Genomic DNA, 27,962 nt, shown 5'->3' with positions numbered 1-27,962 from the left:
CCCTGCCACAACTGGATGCCATTCCCTCTAGTCCTGTCACTAATTACCTGCAAGAAAAGGCCGACCCCCAGATCCCTACACCTTCCTTTCGGGTAGCTGTAGAGAGCAGTAAGATCTCCCCTGAGCCTCCTCTTCCCCAGACTAAACCACCCCAGCTCCATTACTCATCCCCTCCCTCTGAGTTGCACCTCTGAAACTGCCCTCATCAATATACCCTACCATTTCACAGAGGAATGGATTCAGTTGTCAGGTAATTATGAAAACTTGCCATATGGAGTCTGCCACGCTTCCACTGACCAAACACACTGTCATGGATTTTCTCACAACAGTTGTCTTCAACAATGAAGGAAAAGTCTATATTTAAGACCTTTTTCAATTTTACGAAGGTCCAAGAGTTTCGTATAAGTAACTGCTTCAGAAGAAAAACACATTAAGAGAATTTTCAAAGCTTGTAATGTATCATAATTCAGTAAAAAATACACTAAATCTTAAACATAACTGCAATAGAATTGTTTGCTTTTAAATAGTCTTATACCTTTAATTCTGACAATAAATATAAACATTCAGTACAGTGTTAAGAAACCATGCAGAACAAGTAGATGTACTTGTAGCTGCGCACAATGAATCTATTGAATCTTCCACAGAAAGACATGTAAAAGTTGATTTTCTTTTTCTTTTTTTTTTGGATCTCCTTTGATGCAAGGCTTAGGATTTCAATTTTTGGCACTGGATTCCAGCAAGTCTTTTGCTTCATTTATTTTTGTTGCTAAGTAAGGTGATCCACCTGAGAAGAAAAAAGGTAAAGGGTTACCATTTACACATCAGTATCAGCTGCTTCACTTACAGAATCCCCTTATTACTTGCTTCTATTAGCTCCCCTTCCTAAGTAGATCCTTCTCATAAAACTGATTAAAAAAATGACTCTGATATGAAGAAAACTAATTGATAAGGGAACATGAAGAATGTAATCAAAACTGAAGTCACTGAAGAATAAAGCTAAACAATTTGTCTCGGAAAGAAGTCTGAAATCTAAAATCATTTCACACTGGTGTGATTTAGACTTGCAGTACAGTTTTGCTGCAAATGTATGCAAGGTCAGCTGTCTCAAACATTCATCTAAAGCTAATAGCTATTATGCCAACCCACCCCAAAAACTAAGAGGCAAAATTTTATAAATAATTTTGACAAAATCATTAAGCATGTGCACATACACACACACACCAAGCCTCTGCTATTCTAGATGCCCAGAATTACCAGGCAGAAACTGTCACATTAAAGCTATTTAAACATGGTACGCCTTCTAACTTCTAGTCCTGAACACTGTCATTGCTTTACGCTCCATCTAACAATTTGATTACAGTTCAGCAGTCTTTTTGTGTTTGTTTTTTTACTCTCCCCCTGAGTGCCAACCATCTGCCTACAGTCACTGAAAACAGCATTACAAGGTCTGTATCAGTAACTTACGATTTACTAGAATACACCTATATTATTTTTTTTAATGTAAAAATATGATTCCAGCAGTACTATTCAGCACATTGAACAGCCTTTTCCCAGGCATCTGTTCAATCATAATTTTTCATTCATCATAAAAGACAGCGACAGAAGAAACAGAGAAGAAGTAGCAGTAAACATGTGTAAACAAAACAACAAAAAAAGCCATTCCTGCAGCAATCCAGATCATTATAAAGTCAGTTCATGGCCTAATAAAACAAGTGGAAAAAATAATGGAGTTCAAGTCTCTTGTTCACATTTTGGTTTTGTTTGAATGTAGTCCAAATAGCTAAAACACATTTGAGCAAAGTGAGGCAGGGAAGGGTAGAGAATTGAAATATAAAAACTAAAACTAAAAATAATAATAATAAAAGAATTGTCTTTCTACCCAGGATTTGCTACATTGGTTGAGTATTGCTTCTTTCAAAGAGTAGACAAGAAGATAAAATAGTAAAGGCTATAAACTGCAATAAACAAGGTATCCAAAATAATTTTTAACTTTGCCTTTTATCTTTGTCTTTGGTTTACTACATATCTACAGTGCAGGATCTTAAATTCCAATCTGCTAGAAGTGTTTTCACTACATTTACATCCTTGAGTGCCATATTAATTTTGTAGCCCTCCAATGAGAGAAAATTCAATCTCATGATTGCCTAAGTGTTTGTTTATAATTAAGGCAAGTCCAAAAGACTTATCTCTTCCTCTGTTTCTTTCAGCAACTATTCTTTCATAAAATTATTAACTTATAAAAAATAACATACAATATATAAACATAAAAACACTTTTAAACTGAACTAAGTAAAGGTTAATAAGCAACTATTTCAGTACTGCTCACTGGGGATGTTATTATGCAAACTTCTATATATTTCTTACTTATTTCTAATCATGTTCTCTTCAACGTTTTGAGTCTCAGATAACATGCAACTTTTAAAATCTGTATTTACTGCCCTTTCTTCAAACAACTCCAGCTGGTAAAACATTATTTTGGAATAACACTCTAATGCTGGATATTATTTTTAAAAGCACATCTGTGCTACCAGAGCCAGAAGAAATCAAGATACATACATGCACAAACAAATCTTTTTGTGATGCCATACGTTCAAAATCACTCCAGGCCTTAGCTCTGCAACTGAAGACATTAGACAACGTTTTTCTTTTTGGCCATGCCAGAAGAGCTGCAGGGGCAGCAAGGAGGCACAAATCCCTTCAACTGGTGCTCCTACTGTGAAAATGCTCCATCCTAATAGCGCACAGGAGGCCTTACTACATCCATCGAAACCTGCATTGTGCCCAGCTGCAGGTGCATTACAGCTCTAAGAGCCATCGGTTAAAATGTATGATCTTCGTAACGGGAACTGCCTCCTTAGGGCTACTCATCACCCGCATGGAGATTCATGGTTCTGGCTCAAGTCTCTGAATACTGCTACAATAAAACTTTGAAACTTATTATTAAAATTTTTTGACCTCCTGGGTACTCTAGCAGTTAAGAGGCCTTTGACCATCATGATGTATTAAAAATGCAAAAGATTAACTAGAAAAGAAATTATATTTATGCAGCTTGTACATTACAAAAAAAAAAAGTGTAAAAAATGAAAGCGTGACATCGAATAAGCAGGACAACTTCAGAATTAAATTGAGGGATGAAGACATTAAAGAAAAGCATTGACTGAATGCTTCACATGGTCAGTGGTCAGTTATTTTTCCCATTTTCTTAAAATGGGGTACAGGCAGGGATCCCTGTAATTCTGTCAAAAAGATATTAAAAAAAAAAAAAACCTCTGATTTCCCCTTTTGACTTCTGAAATACAGTGCAACTCTTCACCATCTGTTATTTTAAAGTCGAAACAGCAATGAACATATGGGCTTTCTTTCTCAACCAGCTGTAGTGTAGTTAAAGTTATAATAATAGCCTTTCTGTAAGATAAATTTACATTAAAAACCTGGCCAGTAAAGCAACAGTGCCCAGCTTTACGTATTTTCCAAGTGAATTCAAGGAAGTCTGAAATTCAAAAATGATATACTTAGTGCCTGCAGAACATTTCCCCACAGCAAGTTACTTTTGTACACGTGACTGGTCCATTCCATTTCAAAACAGGAACAGGAATTTAATATAAAAATGTTGTAGCTCATTTTTTCTTATTTTGCAGAAGGGTTGTTTTTTTTTTTTTTTTTTTCTTCTTGTAAACCAGTGTGGAGCACTGGTACACAAGCTCATAATTTTATTTGAAACAGCACAAGACTAGAAAACCTTAAAGAAAGCTGAGCAACTTACTAAAGATGTAGTTCATAAAGTCTGGAAATCAGTCTAGTTTATCTGAGATAAAATGCACAGAAGCTTAAGTCTATAAATAAACTTCATACAGTGTGGTTGTTAATACAATCAGTAAACTGAAGAGATCTCATTTAAGCCTCTTCCTTTCCAGCTTTGATTAAAAAAGGAAAAAGAAAAAGAAAGAAGAATTACTTACCTTTATCAGGATGATTCAAAATCATGATTCTCCTATGGGCTGTTCTGATTTTGGCCTTGCCAGCAGATGGACTGCAAAAATAAATTGAAGTGCTTACTATAAATGCCACTGCATTCAGGCTATAAATTAACACTTTATACTGGCTTCAAAAATAATTAAAACTTGAGATTTTCACCATCTTGTGGACGAAACATAAAATTGCATCTTTGAGGAAGCAATATTAACAAAAGACATGCAAGTTAGGACATGCAAGAGAAGGACATTTATAAAAAGAGCCTGTGTATTTGACATTTGACACATACAAACATCCTTCATCCTTTTTTCTTTTTTTCTTTTTAACCCAATATACCCACAGTGATTTAAAATACATAATTCAGGGGGAAAAAAAAGCAGCTTTAGGTGTATCTAGTTGGTATTCTTATCATCAGTTGCAGAAAAAAAATATTTTTTCCTCCTAGAAAAGAGGTATTTATATGACCAATGACAAAACAACAAATATTAAATATTATCATATTTTTTCTACTGTAAATATTTTTATAGTTGCTATAAATACTCTCTGTTGGAGCCTGGTAAAAAAAAGTATTTTTTATTTTTGCAAAGCTGTTCAATTCGTTGCATTTAGGGACATGTTGATTTACAAGAGCTACATAATGTTGTTTCCTTCAATGACAGATACATAAAATATGTACTTCAACTAAATTAAATATGTACCTTGCCAGACAAATAACCACTTACGGATGCAGTATGCCGGCACCGTAGACTCTGGTATGCAAAAGGACAGTTTAAATGGTTTAGTTTTTCGTAATTTGTTAGCATGCAGAAACGAAGCAATATTTTCCACTTCAGGTAGCTTCTTAATCAGTGATGATTCAATTAATCTTTTTGTAGATACAGTCTGAACGCAAGGTATCAGCCTAACTACGCTCCCAAGGTAAACAACCTCAATTTATTACTCTGTTACAGGGAAATTAGTATACGTTACAAAAATAGTTCACAGAACTGTGTAAGAAAAGAACATTTCAGTGGAACAAAGTAATCCAGAAAGTAAGAATTAACCAGAGGGTGAAGCGCTTGGAACTACAAAAATGATTTATTATCAGATAGCTAAAAATAAGATGCCCATATTTTTATTTGTGCATCTGTTGCTTAATATTGTAATAATAGTTTTATATCATAATAGTATAAAGGGAAGTTGATATAGCACTTTTAGAAATTCACATGGCTAAATGGAAAAGTTGCTGCTGCATATTATGGAAAATCACACAGTTTTGTTCTAACAAGCAACTGAAAATATGGTGTTTGTATCTCATAAACTAATGAAATTTGACATCGCCTTATCTGGCTATGAAGACTTATACGTAAAGGACTAATTGCCATCAGAGAGAAAAAAAAATGTCACAAATCTCATTTTCGTTGAACTGGTACAACCTTACCACCTCAGTCGACCAAACACCATCTCCTAACCTCACTGACTTTCTCCGGCTGGAAAGTCTAACCCCAGGAACACTGGGAACACTTTTAAGGGCAGGGCTGACCTTCAGGGGTCATAGATAGGCTGCAGGAAGGGGCTACCAGGAACCCCTCATGCAATTCAGCAAGGACACAGATGCAGAGCCTGGCACCTGGGGAGGATGAGCTCCTCACAGCACTACGGGCAGCACACAGCCGGGCTGGGAAGAAGCTATGCTGAAAGGACAACACCTGGAGGACAACAAGGTCATGAGCCAGAAGCAAAGGAGGACAGCAGCCTCCTGGCTGTGTGGACAGTAGCGTGGTCACTTGGTTGCCAGAAGCAGCTGTTCCCACCTACTCAGCCAAGCACATGAAGCATTCAAGAAGGCTTCGGAAATAGTGTAGCCAGCAGGAGTAGGGAGGTGATTGTCACCCTGTACTCAGCTCTGGTTTTGGGCCCCTCAGTACAAGAAGGTCATCAAGGCCCTGGACCATGTCCAGAGAAGGGCTACAAAGCTGGTGAAGAGCCTGGAGCACAAGTTGTATGAGGAGTGGCTGAGGGAGCTGGGGTTGTTTAGTCTGGAGAAGAGGAGGCTCAGGGGAGACCTCATGCAGCTCTCTGCAGCTACCTGAAAGGAAGGGGTGGGGAGCTGGCGGTCGGCCTCTTCCCACAGATAACCAGTGACAGGACTAGAGGGAATGGCCTCAAGTTGTGCCAGAGGAGGTTTAGGTTGGATATGAGGAGACATATCTGCTCAGAAAGCGCAGTCAGGCACTGGAACGGGTTGCCCAGGGAGGTGGTGGAGTCACCATCCCTTGTGGCATTCAAGAAGCGTTTGGATGAGGTGCTACGAGATACATTTTAGTAGCTTAGTGGGTAGAATCACAGAATTTCCTAGGTTGGAAGAGACCTCAAGGTCATCGAGTCCAACCTCCAACCTAACGCTAACAGCCCTCCACTAAACCATATCCCTAAGCTCTACATCTAAACGTCTTTTGAAGACTTCCAGGGATGGTGACTCCACCACTTCCCTGGGCAGCCTGTTCCAGTGCCTCACAACCCTTTCAGTGAAGAAGTTCTTCCTAACATCTAACCTAAAACTCCCCTGGCTCAACTTAAGCCCGTTCCCCCTCGTCCTGTCACCAGGCACGTGGGAGAACAGGCCAACCCCCACCTCGCTACAGCCTCCCTTGAGGTACCCATAGAGAGCGATAAGGTCGCCCCTGAGCCTCCTCTTCTCCAGGCTGAACAAGCCCAGCTCCCTCAGCCGCTCCTCGTAGGACTTGTTCTCCAGGCCCCTCACCAGCTTCGTCGCCCTTCTCTGCACCCGCTCAAGCACCTCGATGTCCTTCTTGTAGCGAGGGGCCCAAAACTGAACACAGTACTCGAAGTGCGGCCTCACCAGAGCTGAGTACAGGGGGACGATCACCTCCCTAGCCCTGCTGGTCACACTGTTCCTAATACAAGCCAGGATGCCGTTGGCCTTCTTGGCCACCTGAGCACACTGCTGGCTCATATTCAGCCGACTATCAACCATCACTCCCAGGTCCTTCTCTGCCTGGCAGCTTTCCAACCATTCCTCTCCCAGCCTGTAGCTCTGCTTGGGGTTATTGCGCCCCAGGTGCAGGACCCGGCACTTGGCCTTGTTAAACTTCATGCAGTTGACCTCAGCCCATCGGTGCAGCCTATCCAGATCCTCCTGCAGAGCTTTCCTACCCTCAAGCAGATCGACACACGCACCTAACTTGGTGTCATCTGCGAACTTACTGAGGGTGCACTCGATGCCCTCGTCCAGATCATCGATGAAGATATTAAAGAGGACCGGCCCCAGCACCGAGCCCTGGGGGACGCCACTAGTGACTGGCCTCCAACTGGACTTGGCTCCATTCACCACGACTCTTTGGGCCCGGCTATCCAGCCAGTTTCTAACCCAACAAAGCGTGCGCCAGTCCAAGCCAAGAGCAGCCAGTTTCTTGAGGAGAATGCTGTGGGAAACAGTGTCAAAAGCCTTGCTGAAGTCAAGGTAGACCACATCCACAGCCTTTCCCTCATCCACCCAGCGCGTCACTCTGTCATAGAAGGAGATCAGGTTCGTCAGGCATGACCTGCCTTTCATAAAGCCATGCTGACTGGGCCTGATCGCCTGCTTCCCCTTCAAGTGCTGCATGATGACTCTCAGGAGGATCTGCTCCATGAGCTTTCCTGGCACTGAGGTCAAACTGACAGGCCTGTAGTTTCCCGGGTCTGCCCTCCGGCCCTTCTTGTAGATGGGCGTCACGTTTGCTAGCCGCCAGTCGATTGGGACCTCCCCCGATAGCCAGGACTGTTGATAAATGATGGACAGTGGCTTGGCCAGCTCCTCTGCCAGTTCCCTCAGTACCCTTGGGTGGATCCCATCCGGCCCCATCGACTTGTGCACATCTAAGTGCCGTAGCAGGTCACCAACCAGTTCTTCATGGATAATGAGGGCCACATCCTGCTCCCCATCCCCTTCCACCAGCTCAGGGTACTGGGTATCCAGAGAACATCCGGTATTGCCGCTAAAGACTGAGGCAAAGAAGGCATTGAGCACCTCCGCCTTTTCCTCATCTCTTGTAACTAAGTTTCCCCCCACATCCAGTAAAGGATGGAGATTCTCCTTAGTCCTCCTTTTTGTGTTGATGTATTTATAGAAACATTTTTTGTTATCTTTAACGGCAGTAGCCAGATTGAGCTCCAGATGAGCTTTGGCCTTCCTAATTTTGTCCCTGCACAGCCTTGCTACTTCTTTAAAGTCCTCCTTAGTGGCCTGCCCACTTTTCCAAAGCTTATAAACCCTCTTTTTCCTCCTAAGATCAAGCCACAATTCTCTGTTGAGCCAGGCCAGTCTTCTTCCCTGCCAGCTCGTCTTTGGGCACGTGGGTACAGACCGTTCCTGCGCCATGAAGACTTCCCTCTTGAAGATCGCCCAGCCTTCCTGGACCCCTCTGCCCTTCAGAACCGCCTCCCAAGGGACTCCACCAACCAGTGTCCTGAGCAGTTCAAAGTCAGCCCTCCGAAAGTCCAATACAGCGGTTTTACTGCATTGGTCAGAGGAGGACAGTTGGACTAGATGATCTTGTAGGTCGTTTCCAACACGTGTTTCTATGATTCCGTCACATCCAGATGCTGCACCCCTGCACAGAGCAGACGTGGAGCAACCACAGCAGGTTCAGGAAAGGACCCACCTTGCTCAGGGGCTGGAGCATTTGCCTTGTGAGAAGGGGCTGAGGGAACAGGGCTTGTTCAGCCTGGAAGAAGCAGCACCTCAGTTCCTACACAGAGATAGGGAAGAGTACGGGTCCAGGCCCCCCACAGGGACTCATGGTGGGAGGGTGAGAGAAAATGGGCAAAAAGCGAGATGAGAGGTTTGGACTGGACACGATACTTTCTGCTCAACCAGGGCAGCCCAACAGTGACACAGGTTGTCCAGAGCATCTTTGAAGATCCTCTGGGTAAAGAGCTGAGCAACCTTGTTTTGAGCAACAGAGAGGACTAGAGACCTCCTGAGGTCTCTCCCAACTTGAATGACCTTACAGTCAAACAATATACCTGTGTTTTTAATGGAAAATAAAACACAAGAGAAAAAAAACAGGAATCGTGACAACCAAACCTTAAATACACTAAATTGTTTGTGTAGAGTATGCTCATTTATGTAACAGCTTTTTTTTTTTTAAAGGTTAAACCATTCATGTTTTAAAAATCACAACAAATATCTTCAACTAATGCATAATTATTATAATTCAACTTGTACATTAACAAACACTTTCTTTGGAAAGAAATATTTTGCATCTCATTCTGTGGAAGAAATGGTATAATATAGATAATTTTGTTCATTTTTATCTAGAATTTTAACTTACAGTTTTCATAAGACATTTTCTGACTTCAGAAAATCAGCAGCAGGGATGTGATAGCAGTAAGCCATTATACTTAAGACATCCATAGGCAAAATTATTTTATACTGGCAAATCTAATGTTTGGATAACACTCCTAACATTTTCACTTTCTATCTCATCTCAGACATTTCCCCATCTCTCCCACCAGCAGTTCCTCCTAGAGGGTATATAGCTGTTAAAAATTATTGCCATGTTGTACTGAATTTCAGTAATCGGTGCTGCTTCATAACAATAAAACTTGAAAATAGTTGGTATTTTTAGTACAGTACTCTGTAGCTTTGGATACGTTTTACATAGTTTAAATATATACAATGCACATACATGTTTCTGTCAAAAACCTTGCAATCTTAGAAAATGGCTATTGAAGTATAATATCTGGAATGTGTAAAGAGTATGTATTTGAAATGTAAAAGCTGCCATTGTATGTTCACCTTTATCATGCCTCTTTATTTACAGTGTGCCCACATACATGCTGAGCACTTAAAATAATGAACAAAGTCTCTGCTCCCAAATTTAACGTGAGTTGGAAGTGAAGACACAGAAGACAAAAACTACAAAAATAATATCAATGCCCAGACAAAATCTAGTTTATGCATAGGTTGGCAGTTTCCATAATACATTAAAACACACTTTTTTTTTTTTTTTTTTAATGGCACCTTTATACATGTAATATAGTAAACTGAGTTAAAACTGGTCTATGAAGGAGTTTTCAAACAATGTGAAAGCTTCCTATAATGGCATTAGCCATGCAGCTACACAATTAAAGGGTCAGTTCTTTAAACATTAAGAACATTCCTTATATCTGATTAAGAATGGTATTTGCAAACCTGAGCCCAAACACATCAAGCAGTGTCACTGTTCCCTGTGCAGACTCACACTATTAAAATAAAAAATTAACAAGGGACTGACTTCAGACGTGAAGAAACTTCAGGCATGTACATGAGCAGTGTTCAGACTAAGCATTACCACTGTAAACAGACTTTAATGAGCTGCAGTGTGCTACTCTGCAACATGACCGAATCTGCCCTTATAAAATAAGTGAAAATGTAAATACATTATCAAACATAAAGGTCAAAGGAACTATTTCTGAATAGCATTCATATAAATCTCCTGTTCAGTGTTCAAGCACAAAATATTTCAAATGTAATTTTTTATTTTACAAATTCTTGAAATGAATGCTACATCTCCATAATTTCCATTATGTTACAAGTAAACACAAATAGCACACCAACAAGATTTTAAGTCTCAATTTTCACCACCTGAAATAATTTCTTCTGGAGATAATTAATACCATCTTCTTTATTTTTCCTGATCTTAAAATTCAGAACTATCTAAACCAGAAATAGGATATCTACTACCTAAAGGTCAGATCTGTGCCTCTCATCTGGAGGGCCTTTAAACCCACCATTTGCTTTATAGAAAATGCTAAAGCACGTGCTATCATTGGCCATCCATGTTTCTGAAAAAAAAAAAAAAAAAAAATCCACTTGAAAATCCATTGATTCCTCAGCCTGGAAATGACTTGCTATACCCACTTTAAATGACAAGTCTCTCAATGTATTTTTTGTTTGGAGTATGCTGTAAGTCTTAATCCATACAAATTGAAGAGTAGGGAGAAGAAAAAAAAATAATGACAAAAAAATGAGCAAAATTGATTTGTTTTCCTTGTTTATCAATATAATCTACAATATTGCTCATATCAGGGTTTTTATTGGAAACCAAGCCATGTGATCACACTAATTAGCGCAGTATGTGCTATTCTGATATTTTAAGAGCAGTAATTCTCCAATGCAGTATGTTGCCATACCTTCAAGCCAAACATAAGTGGCATGTTCCATTACTATTTTGTTGCTTGCTTTCCAGCTTAAGCAGAATATCAGAATGGTTTAAGCCATTAGATGTCTTTAAAAAAAAAAAAAAAAAAAAGGAACTTGGCCAGAGTATTCCACATTCTTGCAATATGCATTTTCTTTATTCAATACTCACCAAACAAAAACACATTAATGCAACACACCTACCTTACACCTAAAATAAGACTTGCTTCTCGCCTACTCATTTTCTGTTCAAATCCTCCTTTATAGTAGGATGAAAGACTCTAAGAAGAAAAAAGGCAAAACAAGCAATAATTAGTTTCATATACAAGGTGCCAGGACCTAAATCCTATTTATTTGACCCCAGTCACAGCTTAACATTCATCTATAATTTATTTTGAAGGCATGGAACGAGTAGAAACCAGATAATATGAAAGGACTTCTCCTGGGTGTTAACACATACAAAAGCCAACTTAAAAATAGCTATCTGTGTTTTTACAATCTTCTACTACTAATAGAAGATATTAATAGCTACAACCATTAAAATCCTGCCTTCAGGCAAAACAGCCCAGAATCAAAGTACATGCTAGTATAAAGTGGTACACTGCCTGCATTTGGGGAAGCAGGGAAGGGAAAGGAGGAAAGTTGTTTAGAATAGCACTGGTTGCACTGAAATGGAAAATGGCAAGAGTGACGACATTCTGGTATCCAAAGAATTATGGACGATCACTCTGAATTCCACATATTCCTACAAAGAAAGTAGGTATAAGCTATAATAAAATGATGGGAATGATAAATATAATAAACTGATGAAGAGTCATTTTTTTTTCTATATGAACCACTGTTACTTAAAAAAAAATATCAAAGAATTCTTTGAAGGAACCCTGGAAACAAAAATGATAACAACAACAACAAAAAAAAAAGAGAACAGGTTTAGCATAAAACTTCAAGTTCTATTTCAGGAAATCACTGTGCTGGAGAACACTGGAACGGCAGAGTACATGGGGAAACCCTAGACAGGTTTTGCCTTTATATCCTTCCCTAGACATTGATGACTGATGAAGATTAGAAACAGGATTTGGGGTTAGTTTTTCATTAAAAACTCACTGGTATGTGCAACTTTAGCCACTGTTTTAAGACAAAAATAAGAAAAAAATAAAGAAAAAAACAATAAAGAAGAGAGAGAGATGTGAGTAAATCATTGCAACAATTAATTGTCATAGGGAATAGGTTGAAAGTATACTTTTCAACTGTAAATACATTTTAAAATAAATTTTTAAACAGTAACTGAACCGCAAGGATGGTTAGCAATGATTTCCTCAATGCAAATGGTTCTTACAGAAGAATTAGGGATAGCCCACTGCTATACAAATAACAGTCCCAGAGGCAACAGACATAGCTCCAAGACAGCCTGCCTTTGGGAATTGGCACGCAGTGCCAATTGAATCTGCACTCAACAAGACTGAAGGTTTTTTTTTTCCTCAGTGCAAAAACCTATCAACTAGGGAAAAATAAGCTTCTTTTGCTGCTATCAAAGGGAAGACTGGCCTGAGAGCTGAGATTATTTTTAAACGTTCCTTTTACCCCCAAGTAAACGTGTGCCTGGCCCTTAATAAAACACTTTCCTCACTAGCTACACTAAATATATCCATTCATATCCGGCGAGAATTATGCCTTACATTTATACATACTCTCTCTCAAGTAATTTCAAATGCATTAAAGCATTTGTAAGGCTCTGTCTATGATATCTAAATAAAGCCTTTAATTAAGGTTAGGAACAACATTCACCCAAAAGCATGGTTCAGAAATAATCACCTATTGCTACCGGTACAGAATGTCTCTGAAGGCAGCAATTCCCTCGTGGAGCCAGGAAGTTTCACACAGCCACAGAAAAGATATATGTGTTGTGGGGTTTTTTTTGGTCAACTTTTTTTGTGCTGCTACGATCTGTAGCAAAACTTACTTTTCTTCTTCCCACCCCACTCAAAACATACATGAAATTAGCACCACCGTAACACTTCAGTTACCAAAACCAAAGCAATTGCAGACATGTCATGCCTACAACAAAAATCTGTTGAGGAACCACTGCTACACCTATTGGGTAACACAAAGCAGGTCTGTCATGGTGCACAGCAACATTAGAGGTTACACTACATAATACACAGAGAACACAAATGGCTTCTCCAGTCCAAGAGGAAATTATTCTAATGATTTAATGGCCACCAGGTAACATCCTTGAAGAGGTAAAACTGCCCAGAAATTTGCAAGGACATCGAGGAATTACTACAGCCAGGAGAAAAGAAAAAAGCATGCTTTAATGCCCTATGAAATAATTTCCAGAACTTCTTCCAAAGAAACTTAAATACAGATGGATTTCTGAAAAGGTTAATTCTTCAACCCTAGCATACAGCTGTAATACAATTGGACACTGATTCATGTACAGAAAAGCAATATTTGAATTCTCTCTAATAAAGCTCCTCTCTGTTCTTGGTAGATTTCATCTAAAATAGCTCATTCGAAATCAGGGAATAAGGAGAAAGATGGCTATAGGCTTAAATTCAGAAGTACTTTTTCATGTTTTTAAAGCACTTTTCCTTGACACTGTTCTAACCTCAGGAAGCCTTGATTTGGTTCACTTCCAAGAAAAATCAAAAAAGAAATTCTGTTGTCTATGTCCTTTGGCACATAAACAAATAGGAACCTTCAAAAACAGCGTGTGCAAGTGGGCATCAAGAAAAAGCATTTTCTTCTCAGAAATGAAGCACAGGGCAAGAATAATCATTTTCTTAAATTAAAATATTGAACCTAAACAGAATGTAAAGCAAAAGGAAATTAGGCATTGAAGCCACTGTTCCTCTTGGTTAGAATATGGGGAAAAAACATGAAGTATTCATTTTTGGAAATATCTTGGCAAACTTCTCGTTCCCAAATTAAACAACTTTTCCATGCTATTCAAATTAAAACTAAGAAAAAAATCTTTCTTTTCTAAGTAATGACTGCAGCGAATGAAAAAATTCTCAGATATTTTTCTGTTATGAGAACTTTCTGATGTGTAGACAGCTCCAGACACTTTATTATTTATTAACTCTGGCTATTGCAGAAAAATTTTGTACTGGAAGAATCACTAAAATGAGCTCTCCGTTTCTTCATCCTATTGGAGAGAGGCTGGCGAACTTCCATTTAATTTACTTTACTTCCTTGCATATTATTACTGTTTAGCAACTTATATAAGCAAATTCCGCTTACTAAACAAATGCTATTAATGGTTGAGGGTGAAATAGAAGATGGCTGGACTTGTTCTGCAAACATGCATTCACTCTTGTAATTTTTCACAAAATCCAATTCATTTGGACTGTGACATCTTCAAGACACTTTTCCTGGAATAGCACGGAGAAAGCATAATGACTATTTCCATGTAAGATAAATGATATTCAAAACTCCATAACTGAAACCAGACATCACATCGAATTATATGAGGCAGTGTTTTTTTCTGATAACTTTGTGTTGGTCCACCACCAACACAGTCCCCCACAGAAAAAGGTAATAAACACTGTGTGCATGTGCTATTTAGAAGCTGTGTTTATAAAGTAACCTAAAATTTGCTGAGATCATCATAGAGATTAATATAAAATGGGCTGCAAATTTTATTAGTCTCTGGAAGCTTTATTTTCAGTGAAAGACAAGATGAATGGTTGCTGCTCTTAATTCTGAATTCAGAACTCAGTACATCTGAGCAGAAATTGATCAAATAAGGGAAACTGAGTGCAAAATTGCCTATGAGGTGTTGTAGAAGGGACCAGTGTTTTCTGGAACACAATTTTCAGGATTCAGGAATTTGAGGATTTTAACAGATTTGCCTAGAATTGCCGTTCCTATAGTTGAATATTAAATATCATTGATTAAAAAAGGAAAAGTGGTGCTCTTGAAATATTTTTTATTTAATAAGAAAATATTAATATTATGATTAATAGCATTAAGGTCTTTCTGAGGAAGAAAAAAGAAATGACTACATAGCACCAAGAACCTTGTATTTGCAATAGATCCAAGACACTACCCAGAGAAACAAAACAGTGTCACTGGCACTGGTGATAACAGTAGCAAAATAAGGTTCAAGCTAAAAATAAATAAATTTATAAAAAAAGTATTTCTCTGGAAACCATTGTGAGGGACTTGTTATAGAGAAGAAATAAAAATGTTCCCTCTTACGTCGTCTTCCCCTGAAAAAAGACAGTAGAAAAATTCAGTGATAAATTATAACAGCATTTACTCTTTATACTTAAAAAGTCTATATGCTTAATTGTGATAAGTTAAAGCTAAACAAGAGGTAGGAATTCAGAATAAAATGTAACACTTTTTACTTGCTTTTACTTGCTCCTTCTGGCTAGAAGATGAGTGGAATTGTTGATTCCACACGTTAGTTATTTAGGTAAGTAAATAGTGTCAGACACTCAAGATCCAACAAGCAGGCATTTTAAATGATCACTTCGTAACTGCTCAACTTGACCTCACGTAAGTAATTTATTAGCGAGCAGGAAGAAAGGATAACACTGCAACTACAGCTAACAAGAGCTGCAATTTCTGTTGTGAACAGGAGAAAAAAAAGTAACTGCAAACGTGGGGAGAAGAGTAGGTGCTTACAGAAAGAACCAGCTAGCATTTCAACAGGCGGCTGCTTCACACTCTTCCCCCAGAAACAAAGGCTATGAGGGACAGGGTCTGATTCTAGAAAGCTAGAGTAACCACGGAAAAATACAGTGACCAAGTCAGGTGCCTCTAAACACCACAGGAAACCAGCAAGTAGCACTAAGCCTAGACACAAAATGAATTCCAGGTGCTTTTTCCAGCAAACACAGGCAGAAGTACTAACTGCTTGATTTCCATTGTCAGCACAGTTTAGAGAGCAATACGCTGTAAAGAGACATGATGAAAGTCCTAACCCATAGATTATATTCAGCAGCTTCAAATTCCCCAAAATGACATCTTCTGAAGCAACTAAAATAAGAAGTTTGGGCAACAAACACTTACCTAGAATCTTTGTATGTAGTATTTTCTCTTTCTATTGTTTTACAGACAAATTACAAATAGGAAATGATTGTTAAGGGGAAAAAAAAAAAAAAACTCAGAAAATAAACAATCCAATAAAGTTGTACCTGCAGAGTAATGGAGAACAGATAACCTTTGCTTTGGAATTAGACAAGGGACTTAAATTTGGACTATGATTGTAGAAAAAAAATGCCATTACCCTCACAAGTATACAGTTAAAAAACACATGCAGTTAATGGCAAACCAGAAGAGTTTTAGTGTATCCAGCAGATCTCATATTATACTGAAAACCTCTATTTTTATTATTAGCAATAGAAGAGAAGCACCCTACTAGAGACCAACGTATAACTCTGGGCTTTAAGGCAGGATGTGAAGGCAGAAACAGGACTCAACTCCAGGAACACTGGGAATTCAGAAGGTACTCTGGGTTGTTGGTGAATACTGCAGGACTGTGAAAGTCATTAAGGTAAAAATGAAATAGACCTCTGGTGAGCCAGGCTCAGCCAACTTACTGGTTCTGAGGGGTACAGTTTCCTAGGAACAGACACCTCTCTGTGCAGTAGCATGTCATATTTCAATGTATTAAAAAGTCACCGCCTGCATTCTTGCATGCAAATGTCTGAATTTAGATTCCCTAGTCTGTAGCTACAAGTGGATAGATGAAGTGCTGGACTAAAACTTCTGGAGAAGGAGGATGAAGACAGAAACACTCCTTACTCTGAATCCACGTCCTTACTGCTTGCTAGTTCTAGTCACACTCTATCTGCTTCACATGAAAGCAATTTAATTCAGAGTACCTAAAGTCCCCTCTGCCGTTTTGGCAGGCAACATGGGAATCTCTCCAAAAATGACTTTAGAAAGGAAAAATGAAATTGGTGTTGGTCTCACAACAGCAATGCAATAGAGGGACAGAGAGCAAAAATTGATCCTGGCACACCATTTCTGGCCAATACACATCACAATTAGGAACAAGTGTGGAACTGCCCTAAGAGGACAGCCCATGTTTTGAGTCTTTCCTTCCCCTGGAAGCTTGCACTGATCATCCCTGCACCTTCAGCACATCAACACAAAGTAGAGAAGGCAAACAGATCTGGCCCCTAGCTTCTGCCCATTCTTGGCATGCAGTATACAGATAAGCTCCACGTTGCAACTGGCCTCACAAATACATGCAACGTTAAGGAACACTTTTCAAAAATCCTGCCTGTTTTTTGTTTTTGTTTTTGTTTTCAGAAAATAACCATCTGCAATAAATATTCACTCACACACCAAAAGGCGAATGGTGGAATTATCCACTTCCATCTGTGAACAAGTGTTCACAGACTGAACTTTGAAAGAATCATTTGCTATAAGCAGTCACCTACCTCGGTAGGAATTACTTTAAACAAACTGGAATGGAACATATTTATTTATTTACCAGAGGACAGTGTAGTCATCAAAGCCAAAAAGAAAGTGCTCTGGAATATTTCTTGTATTTGCTGCTCTCACAACAGCCTACCTTTTGATTTGTCTTCTTGATTATTTTATTTTAAAACAAGTGGAGGAATAAAGAAAACAGGATCTTAGTTAAGAGCTCAAATGTTATAGCTGGGGAACAACAACAACAAAAAAGACAATTCATGTGCAAAGAGATAGAGGACCTTGTTTTCTTGTTCACACGTGAGTTGCAACGAAAGAAAACAAGCTCCTCCATCTCTTTGGCAACCTTTCCTGGAAGTTTATCTGTAAGAAAAATGACTGAATTTGTTCCTTTTTAGCTTCTTAAAATGAAACTGCAGGTCATTGCTTTGTAATTGCTAGGATTTAGCTATCTTCCTACAGCCCAATTCAACAATTTCTTTTAAGACTTATAAGTAAAAACTTCTGAAAAACAGAATGTCACCAGGAAAATTAGAAATGCTTATGAAATCTCACAAACATTTTTTGATACAGTTCTATTTACAGAGACTTAAAATATACTAAATAAAATGCTAGACCATACAGAGTAAGGAGCACCCTTACCCGGGGGAGAAAAAAATAATCTAGCTGGCACTTACCATTTTCAAACATAAAATGGCTCCTTTCTAAATACTTAGAATTTAAAAAATGATTTAGCTAGTATGAAGTAACCTCTAAACTTACAGAAGTTGAAATCTTCCTTGCTGTCTCTGTAATTGTTTGCTCCAATGGCTTCCAAAGGTGAAATGCATAACGGCCTGGAAAAGATTGAAGTTAGATGAACTTATAATCAACATCCACACGTACACAAATAGCCTCTGACATCTGCTCCACAGCTTACAGAAGAATTTTAATTGGAAAAAATAAATAAATCAAAGTCATTCTTCATTGTTAGTCTTTTCATTTCGTTTACTTGCTGTACAGCACTGTTGCATTTTGCTGTTTTTCAAGATATTTCCTCACCAGCTGGTTCTAGATCCTGCCCAGCAGAAGTCCCATGATGTCCCATGCAGTGGTTTACATTTTTCGGTCTTTATACTGGGAGTGGGGGCAGGAGAATTTTAATACACTGAATATAGAAACCCAGTTGCAGGTGGCAAAGATCCTTTGTGCTTGCACACAAAATAAATAGATTTAAATGCATTTCAATATAACAAATGAAGTTATCTACCTTGTGAACTTTAAGAAAAAGCGAAATATGAAACATTAGCTTTCAATAAACATTATTTATTAAATACTGCTCAAAGGTTATGTTTTCCAAACAAATCTATATACTACGTGTTTCTTGATCTGATGTTGTATGCTTAATCACATATTGTAAGCACTGCATTTTTTATTTTGTTAAAAAGAGAAGGCCTTTTAGGATTCATAGCCGTTCAACTCCCAAATGGCAGTGAGCATCTAGAGCTAAGAAAGGCACTAAATCAGGCTGTATTCTCTGAAGCACGAAGAGGGTCTACCAACTAAAGAATCAAAATTTGTATTGCATTACTGGCAGGTTTTCCCTGTAGGTCCCCTTCCCTCAATTTGTGTTTTGATTAATTATTCATTAGCAACATAACATACTACTATACACAATGGAAAAGCATTGTATCAGACGTGTCTCTGCTTTACTCTCATAACATCTTGCTTTCATTCTTAAAATACAGGAAGTCTCCATAGGTTATTTTAACAATTTAAAGTCTGTAGCTGCACTAACATCGAAGTTAAAACCACTGTTGGAGTATCATTGCTGAAATGCTGTCATGTACAAATAACATACTACCTCACCTTCTTCTTAAAGCTTACTGTTACCACTTCATTGCTAGCTGTCACTACTACTTCTGCTCAACCAGCAAAAGAAATTCTAAAAGTACCCCTCTTCTGCTTCTACAGAAGCACATATAACAACCAACTTAACAGCTGTACATCACCAAAGATCCTGACTTTCCTTCCCCTAATTAAAATAAAACAGCTGTACCCACAAAACACCAGCTGAATTTTAGTGTAACTTGTTCATCTATGTGCATCTATTCTTGGTGTACGCATTTGCACATGTCTGAGTAATGGATATTAACTTGTGTATTTCAACACCAGAACAGACCAGTCATCCTACATGAATAAACCAGCATGCAAATCACGCTAAGCCCATGGCCCATATTCACACTAGAATAAATTTTTCAGAAATACATAGTCTAAATACAAATAGTTCAGGTAACAAACACGCTATTATAGAAACAGTTTAATCTGATAAACCATTGTAGCCACTAAAGCCTTTTATTTTCCTCTATTTGAATTTGTGTAGCATCACCTTCACACCACAAGGTCCTGCTGCGCACTTTTGTACTAAAGAACCTCTTCCTTGCAATATCCTCCTGTGTGTGCGCATGTATAATGTCATCATTTTACATTACATTTGCAGACAGAGAATATGCAGAACCTTTTCACTGCTGCCCATAAAATATGTTTTTCTAGCAGCGACTTTTTCAAAGAGAATTTTGGAAAAAGTATCAGGGAATTTTGAAGGGACAGGAGCTACAACTGGACACGATTCTCCATAACACTCTCAGGCAACCTCCACTTCCCAAAATAAATATTCATAAAAACTCCATTAACCTGTTTGGAAACAGTAGCAGACAGGTAGCAGTTCCACAGCCTGCTAGAAATTCAGCTTACCTGCAAATGCAACGGTTGCAATGCCAAGTCCGACTGCTATCATAGATCTGGCCTAAAGCAGAAAAAACAGGAAACAAAATAAACTGCAAATTCAATTTGAAATACAGGCATCTTTAACAGCAAGTATTTCTTATGCCTGCCATATATAATTTATATGAAATATAAAAGAAGGTTCTGTATTCCACAGGCTACATCAGGTTTTATACTTCAGCCCCACAAACCCAATGCTTCAGGTTTAACTTGCAACTATCCATTAGCATATCAGTGAATAAACACTAACAGCTTCTATATGCAATAATAAAAACATAAGGCAGATGCTGCACAGGATTACCTGATTTTTTCTTGTGCAGACTAGTTCTACACAGTCTGAAATCATGTTTGCCATAACAGAAGGTATTAGTTTATTACCAAAAAAAAAAAAAAAAAAGTTGCATCCCACAGCTGTAGCCACAAATATTAATGTCTTACATCTCTCACTCTGTGACTCATGGAAGCCCCACAGTCAACACATAGAGCCTGGACATCTCATTATTTACTGTCGACCACTGTCTGAACTTAAAGTAAAAATATTTGTAAAGAGACTTACGACAGTTTTCATTTTCAGCTTAACTTTGCTTCAAGTCTAACTGGACTCTTGGAACCAAACTCACCACAAGACTTGACCATCTGATTCACTAGCAACTCCTACATTTTCCTAACTCAAAGACCTCAAATAAGGTGTGTATGCTTTTCTACACAGTGTTTGAAGAAAGTCAAGCATCCTATAAAGGATATTGAACAAGAAGCTGCTACACAATACTTGGTAAACCCTGAAGAAAGGACTGACTCCTCAACCTTTTCCAGAACCCAGGAAGGGTAATGAGCATCACAAGCACACGTCTGGTGTGTCAGGGTATCTATCCACATCTGAAAAGCCTATGTTTAACCTTTGAAAAAAATGAAATGATGTTATCTGTGGCATTACCTGTTTTATGATAGTTTAATAATGCCTTGAAGTTTATGCCAGAAATCATGAGAAATCAGATTAAGCCTGTTTAGTTGGAATTCAAAACATAAGTACAATGAAAATGCTTTTATCATCAGATTGACTCTTCTGTGTATGCCTTTCTGCTCCTATTACTTCTGCATTTATCCAAAAACTGGTTTATAAGATTTCTACCAACAAAGCTGAGAGCAGGACTGGAAGCCCAATTTTCAACATTAGTGTCCCAGTAACAGGATCTGGAACCATGTAGCCTTCACTACTAAGACCCCCGGGGCTAAAATTCTTTGTAGTAAATCTTATTTCTAGACAGAGAAGGGGAAGAGTTAGGAAATACAGCTTTTAAAGCCTTCTAGAATTGGATTATCAGCGGCTAGAACCCAGCTGGAGCTCCAAAGTTAAGGCTGGGGGAGTTTTGAACAGAAGTGCTTAAAATCCACCTGTCTATCCCATTTTATTTGTCTAACTCTCCATTTCAGTGTAGCCTCAAGTCTTCATATTACCAATCATTTCTGAACGATAAGCATGTAAAAATAACGTAGTAGTTTAATGTCTGTTGTTCCTTTCAGTTGCACAAAATTTCCCTTCATCTTCAGACCATGAAAAAAATCTAAGTATGCTGCCTTAAATGGTAGATGAAATAAAACGGTGAAGCACACAGTTCATCTCCTCGCTAAACTCAAATTCGTTTCATTTCTTCTCACAAATCGGTTTTCCCAGGCTCTCAATACACAAAAAACTTCCACTAAATTCTTGTGATCTCTGTTTAGAGACCAAACAGCAGCTGCCACGTTTCTGGAAATATCAAAACCCTATAGAAATCCTATATTATTCTGTGCTCTGTGATCATGGATTTATATGCAGTACATACTTTCCTGAACTCATTCAGAGTGACAGCGAGAATCTTTCACTAAGTGGTTACAGTCAATTAAGAGCCCAACAATGTGTGAAATAGATCATATTGGAAAAAAATATATATATTTATTAGCCTGTGCTTGTCAAAATTAAGTTATACTTGCTTTGCCACCAACAAGGTGGCTTATGTCAGCAATTTACAGCAAGGTACACTGGTAAGGACACCTCCTCACAGGTTAAGGCAGAGCAGAAACCAGGCTAATAAATAAACCCTGGACCATGTCAGCTCAGCACAGACGTTGCTTAAGTGTTTTTGCAGAGTGGTTTGGGAACACAGGGCAGAGATCCCTGAGGGCCTTTGATAGAGTCAGTCACATCCACTGGTGTATATTATTGCAATCTCAGTGGAAAGCACTCGCAGTTACTGGAAAGCTAGTGGAAAGCAGATTTAACATAAAAAAGTGAAAAAAAATAAATAAGTGTGCCAGCAGCTCTAGGTTAAAAACTGTAAGGAAGATCGGCAGGAATCTGAAGACCAGCCAGAAAAGTAGCTAAAAGGTATGGGAAGATCAAGCCAGAGAGGCATGAAAGATTGCCCACTTTTACAGGTGAGGTACAGCTACCCAAAAAGTTGAGAAACATTGGTTTAAAAACTGAATTTAAATCAACGGAAGAAAGATTGCACGGTTCATCTTTTACTGTCACAGCCTCTCTCATAAAATCAGAGGTAACTTCAAGTACTAACCAGTAAATCCTTTAAGTCCAGTCTGCTTCAGATTCCTTTTTCCATGCCTACTTAACTCAGATGATTATTTAGAAGAATAAATCAAGGCTACTCTGGTGCTTTGAAACACAGAGCACAAAATTTTATTCTTATAATGAGTGCAAAGCTTTAATTAAATGCATTCTTTTCTTGTCAATATTAAAGGAAACAATTCATTCTCACTGCGGAAGGGATCAGCTTATTTATGGCATGCTAAGACAACTAGCACCATGACCACTTCGGATCACACCGCTTGAAAATGCCTGCTATTTCAGATGCAAAGGCTGAAAAACAAAACAAAACAGGACTTTTAACTATGACAGAATTGGCGTTTTTTTTTTCCCCAAAAAATAAACAAGTTTAAGAAATTTAGAATATGTGGGGTTTTATAAGAAAGCATTCTTTTAAGATCCAAGAGGGAAAAATAAAGAATTAAAAGATTAAAAAGTAAAATCTGTCCCTTTCTTGATTCAATGAATCAGCTCCCAAAGGTTAGTCATCAACTCTGTGCTATTCTGCTGATCTCAGTATTTTAATTTTACTATGTAGTTCAGTTTTCTGTAACAAACCCTCTTCGATACAGACAATAAAACAAAGTTTTGCTAAATCTGCAAAACCTGTTTTTTTATTATTTTTTGAGAATTATGTATTAGGAAATACACACATTAGAAAGGCAACTGCAATACCTGACTTACCAGAGCATTTGGCAAACAAAAAAGGATAAGGCATATTAACTAACATACAGTATATATGTGGAGGTATACATTATATGCTGTTAGCATAGAGATATGGCCTAATTTTTTAATTTGTAATTTTCCAGAAACCTTAATTTTTAGAAGAAACTGGGAAGAGTAAGTTACCATTCTGCAAATTCCTAATCCACAGTGCCCTGCTAACTTAACTGTGCTCAAAAAGGGTAACTTCTGTGACTCCTACCATTACAGCTTTTCCTTCCATAGAAAGAAAAATAGTAGAAAAAAAGTTAAACTAACAAACATAAAGAGAATTGCAAATGTATGCTTTTAAAATTTCAGGATTATACTATTACATCTGACTACAGGCTACCAGAACCGACTTCACAAATGTCAAAACATACCTGCTTAAACAGGGTTTGGATTTTATTCTCTGGTTCTTCTACTGCCATCAGTGAAAACACCTTTCTTGGTTAAATGAAAAATATTTTGCTTTTCCCACAATCAGCTTTCAAATACACAGCAAGAGCTGTATTCTTTTTTGGGCCACAGAAAGCTACAGTCTAATGGAATAAAAAGCACAGAGAAAAATAATAATTTTTTCTGATGGGCTGGGCAGCAGTTTATTAGTCCTTTTTTCTCTTTAAACAGCTGCATGCTGCTAAGAAATAGGATTCACAAGTATACTAACCAAGCATACAAAAATATTTCTGAATATTGTTTAATATTCAGAATAAATAAAAATGCCTGGAATAAATGATTGTATTTGGCATGGAAGGTAGAAGGTTTCTTCTACGCCTCAGAAGAGTAGCTACAGCTTATTAGAAGCCTGTTTCAGTGCAAAGCACCTAATCAGCTCTATATGGAGCCGGATACGTTGGGATTATATCATAAACTATTTGCAACAGACTTGATTTCATAACCTAATGCCTTGCATCCACTCTTACCTTCCTATGAAATTTAATTTCTTTTCCTATAGTAAATTAAAAGTAATTTCAGCTGGATACTCCTCTCCATACTCACCCAATTTTCATGTCATTTTTTTATCATCTATTTTACAACATTTTTTCTCTTTTCTGTTTAAAAAGAAGATGCTTGAATGGGGGACTTCAACCACCTGGCTGTGAGCCGGGGAAGCCCCACAGCAGGCTGTGAACAACCCAGGAGACTCCCAGATTGTGTTGAGGATAACTTCGTGGCCCAGGTATGAGACAACCCAAGCTGAGGAGAAGAGTCACTGGGCCTGGTGCTCACCAGTGGGGGTGAGCTTATTAAAGAGGTTTAGACTGGAGGCAGTCTGGGCTGCAGTGACCATGTCCTGCATGGTCTTTTTGTGGTCTTGGGGAATACAAGCCTGGTGAAGAGCAAAAGCAGGACTGAACTTCCAAAGAGCAAACTTCCAGCTGTTTAAAGACCTAGTGGATAAATACTGTCCTAAGGGACAAAGGAGCTGAGCAGAGCTGGCAGCTCTTCAAGGATGTTTTCCTTACAGGACAAGAACTTTCCATCTCCTGAGTAAGAAAGTGGGCAGGGAAGGCAGACACCAGAATGGGTGAGGCAGGACCTGCTGGTCAGACTGAGGCACAGGAAAGAAATGCACAGGCAGGGGAAGCAGAGACATGTGGCCTGGGAAGAGCACAGGGATGCTGTCTGGGTGTGCAGGAATGGGGGCAGGAAAGCCAAGGCACAGATGGAACTGAGCTTGATGAGGAATGCAAAAAAATAATGAGAGATTCTCTCAGTACATTGACCAGAAAAGAAAGGCCAAAGAGAGTGTGCCCCCTCTGATAAATGAGAACTGGTAATGACAGACATGGAGAAGGCTGAGGTACTCAGCAACTTGTTGGCCTCAGTCTTTGCTACCAGTCAGGCTTCCCACATCTCTCGAGTCCCTGAACCTCTGGGCAAGGTGTGGCTGGGGGAGCAAAGTGGCTGCCACTGCAAGCAAAGAGCAGGTTGGAGACCACCTGGTGGAATTGAACAGGTACAAGTCTGTGGGGCTCAATGCCATGCATCCCAGGGGCCTGAGGGAATGGGCTGATTGAGCTGCCAAGCCTCTATACATCATATTTGGAAAATCCTTGTAGTCAGGTGAAGTCCCTGGTGACTGGAAAAAGGGAAACGTCACTCCCATTTTTAAAAAGGGTAGAAAGGAAGACCTGGGGAACTACAGACCTGTGAGCCTCATCTCCATGCCTGGAAAGATCACAGAACAGATACTCCTGGAAGCAATGTCAAGGCACCCATAAGAGGACAAAGAGGGGATCCGAGACAGCCAGCATGGCCTCACCAAGAGCAAATTGTGCCTGACCAACCTGGTGGCTTCTGTGATGGAGTGTTCATCAGTTGACAAGGGAAGACCAACCAATGTCACCCACCTGGACTTCTGTAAGGCCTTTTGACACTGTCCCACGTGACATCCTGATCTCTAAATTGGAGAGAGATGGATTTGATGGGTGGACCATTCAGTGCAGAAGGAATTGCCTTGAAGGTTGCACCCAGAGAGTGGTGGCCAACGGCTCCATGTCCAGGTGGAGACCAGTGACAAGCAGTGTCCCTCAGGGGTCTGTCCTGGGAATGGTCCTGTTTAGTATTTTAATTAACAACGAGATCAGAGAGGGTGCACGGGGAGGTGAGAAGGGGAAGGTGTTTTTAGTTTGCTTTTAGTTTCTCACTGTTCTAATCTGTCAGTAATAGGGAATAAATTATATTAATCTCCCTATGTTGAATCTGTTTTGCCTGTGATGGGAATTGGCGAGTGATCTGCTTGCCCTTATCTCAAGCCTTAAGCTCTTTTTCATCATATTTTCTCCCCCTGTTCATTTGAGGAGGGGGAAGTGACAGCGCAGTGTGATGGAGTTTATGTAGCTATCAGTGTGAAACTGCCACAAGACATTGTTAACCCTGGATGTTGTAAGGAATAGACGCACAATGCTATAGTTGATCTTGATACAACTTTGAATTGAGTAAAAAATATATATATAATTTCTTTGTCTTTCAACACCTTTGCATTTAATTATATACAACTTGACCTCCTGAATTCCTTAGTTAGGAATCCAACAAGCACATACCCTGTCTCTTCCACTGCTTACATGAGGCCATGACATAGGTTCTAGTCCAACTACAAATTATCCTCCACTGCCAACCATTTGTTAACAGTTCACAACAAATATGGTTGGAAATGTGTTTTATAAGACATTGACAAGTTAAAGGTGAGCTTCACGAAGAAGCATTTCAGGATGAATCTAGTCGTGACTGAGAGAACATTAGTTAAAGATGAAGCCATTTTAATTAATTTATATTGGTCAGAGGTTGGACTCGATCTTGAGGTCTCTTCCAACCTACGCAATTCTGTGATATTCCCATCTTTTAATGAACAGTAGCCTCTAACTATCACAGAAATGACGTGTCTTTACCTATGCTATTCCTCAAAAAGTATGGGTTATTAATTATAGTTAAATGTAAAAACGTATCTTAGCTCCTGCAAACTCAAGGGCAAGCTTTCTTCCTTTTTTTTTCTTCAAGGCTCTGACCACGGCACTGCATGGATTTTCATTTAGAGTTACTATTGTTTGTAGCCTCTGAACCTGAATGTGCGAACACCACAGCTGGTCCCTTTGGTTCCTACCAAGCTGGCTGAATGCTGGGACATGTTTTAGACTACACCAAAGCCCACTCGGAAATACTTCCCACTTCTTCTGCTGTAACATCAGCTTAAGATCCTTACCTTCCAAGCAGTTAGCGGATCCCTCTCCAGCTCCCACTAAAACCCAAGCGTTAATCCCACAAATCCCCGTGACAGCAGCACAAAGACCGCAGCCCCAGAAGAAACACTTGAAAACTGAAAATAACGAAAATACCGCTTTCTCCACCAAAAGGCCTGTCTGAAGAACAAACTCCAAGGAGAAAGCTGTGACAGCCCAGAGCCTGGTAATGTAAAACCCTTCCACACAACACTGAGACCACGACAAAGCAAGCCCCGCTGCAGACCCTGTGACTGGACCCTATACTGCTGTGACAAGGGATAGACAGGTTACAGAACCTATTCATCATATAGAGAGAAACATGGTGTAAAAATGGCATTAAAAAGTAAACTCGCAGAGTCAGACGCACGGACACCAGCGTGTATTTACAGGCATTTAATAAAAGTGAAGCCCAAGCCCCCCGGTGCGGGCAGAGCCCGTCATTGTCGTGCTCCCCTCCGCCCCCCCCCCCCCGGTGCCTGCCCCGCAGCGCGCTCACCAGCCCCCGCTCTGGCTCGGCTTGGCCCTTGCCGGCACCCGTAGCGGCCCCGGTGTACTCGGCATAGCGCAGGGCCTCGGAGGAGGCCCCGGCTCCCTCCATAATGGCGGCGGTGACGGCACGCTACGGGCCGCCCGGAGGCACAAACTAGTTGGAAGG

At 39.3% G+C, this 27,962-nt stretch overlaps 1 protein-coding gene across 2 annotated transcripts; it reads right to left on the bottom strand.

Moving 5' to 3' along the window:
• Positions 1–512: 512 nt before the first annotated feature.
• DNAJC15 (DnaJ heat shock protein family (Hsp40) member C15) lies at positions 513–27,962 on the bottom strand. Of its 2 annotated transcripts, none has more exons than XM_032207349.1 (6): positions 27,804–27,962; positions 20,270–20,321; positions 18,299–18,372; positions 11,345–11,421; positions 3,960–4,030; positions 513–784 (listed from the first exon to the last, which is right to left on the bottom strand). In XM_032207349.1, the coding sequence occupies exons 1-6, from the start codon at positions 27,903–27,905 to the stop codon at positions 714–716; spliced, it is 447 nt and encodes a 148-aa protein (XP_032063240.1). In that variant the 5' UTR covers positions 27,906–27,962; the 3' UTR covers positions 513–713. The 2 variants fall into 2 exon arrangements, with proteins under 2 accessions (XP_032063240.1, XP_032063241.1); XM_032207350.1 differs by having other exon boundaries at positions 18,320–18,372.

The sequence above is a fragment of the Aythya fuligula genome, chromosome 1 (genome assembly GCF_009819795.1).
Source record: "Aythya fuligula isolate bAytFul2 chromosome 1, bAytFul2.pri, whole genome shotgun sequence".
NCBI classification, from domain to species: domain Eukaryota; kingdom Metazoa; phylum Chordata; class Aves; order Anseriformes; family Anatidae; genus Aythya; species Aythya fuligula.
This window is presented reverse-complemented; position numbering and strand designations above follow the sequence as displayed.

Excerpts from the sequence above, each read along its gene's own strand:
- DNAJC15 (XM_032207349.1), bottom strand. The coding sequence starts at position 27,905 with ATGGAGGGAGCCGGGGCCTCCTCCGAGGCCCTGCGCTATGCCGAGTAC. Across the intron at positions 18,373-20,269 it reads TGCAACCGTTGCATTTGCAG|GCCGTTATGCATTTCACCTT; the intron begins GTAAGCTGAATT and ends AATCTTTTCCAG. Across the intron at positions 4,031-11,344 it reads AGTCTTATTTTAGGTGTAAG|TCCATCTGCTGGCAAGGCCA; the intron begins GTAGGTGTGTTG and ends TTATTTTTGCAG.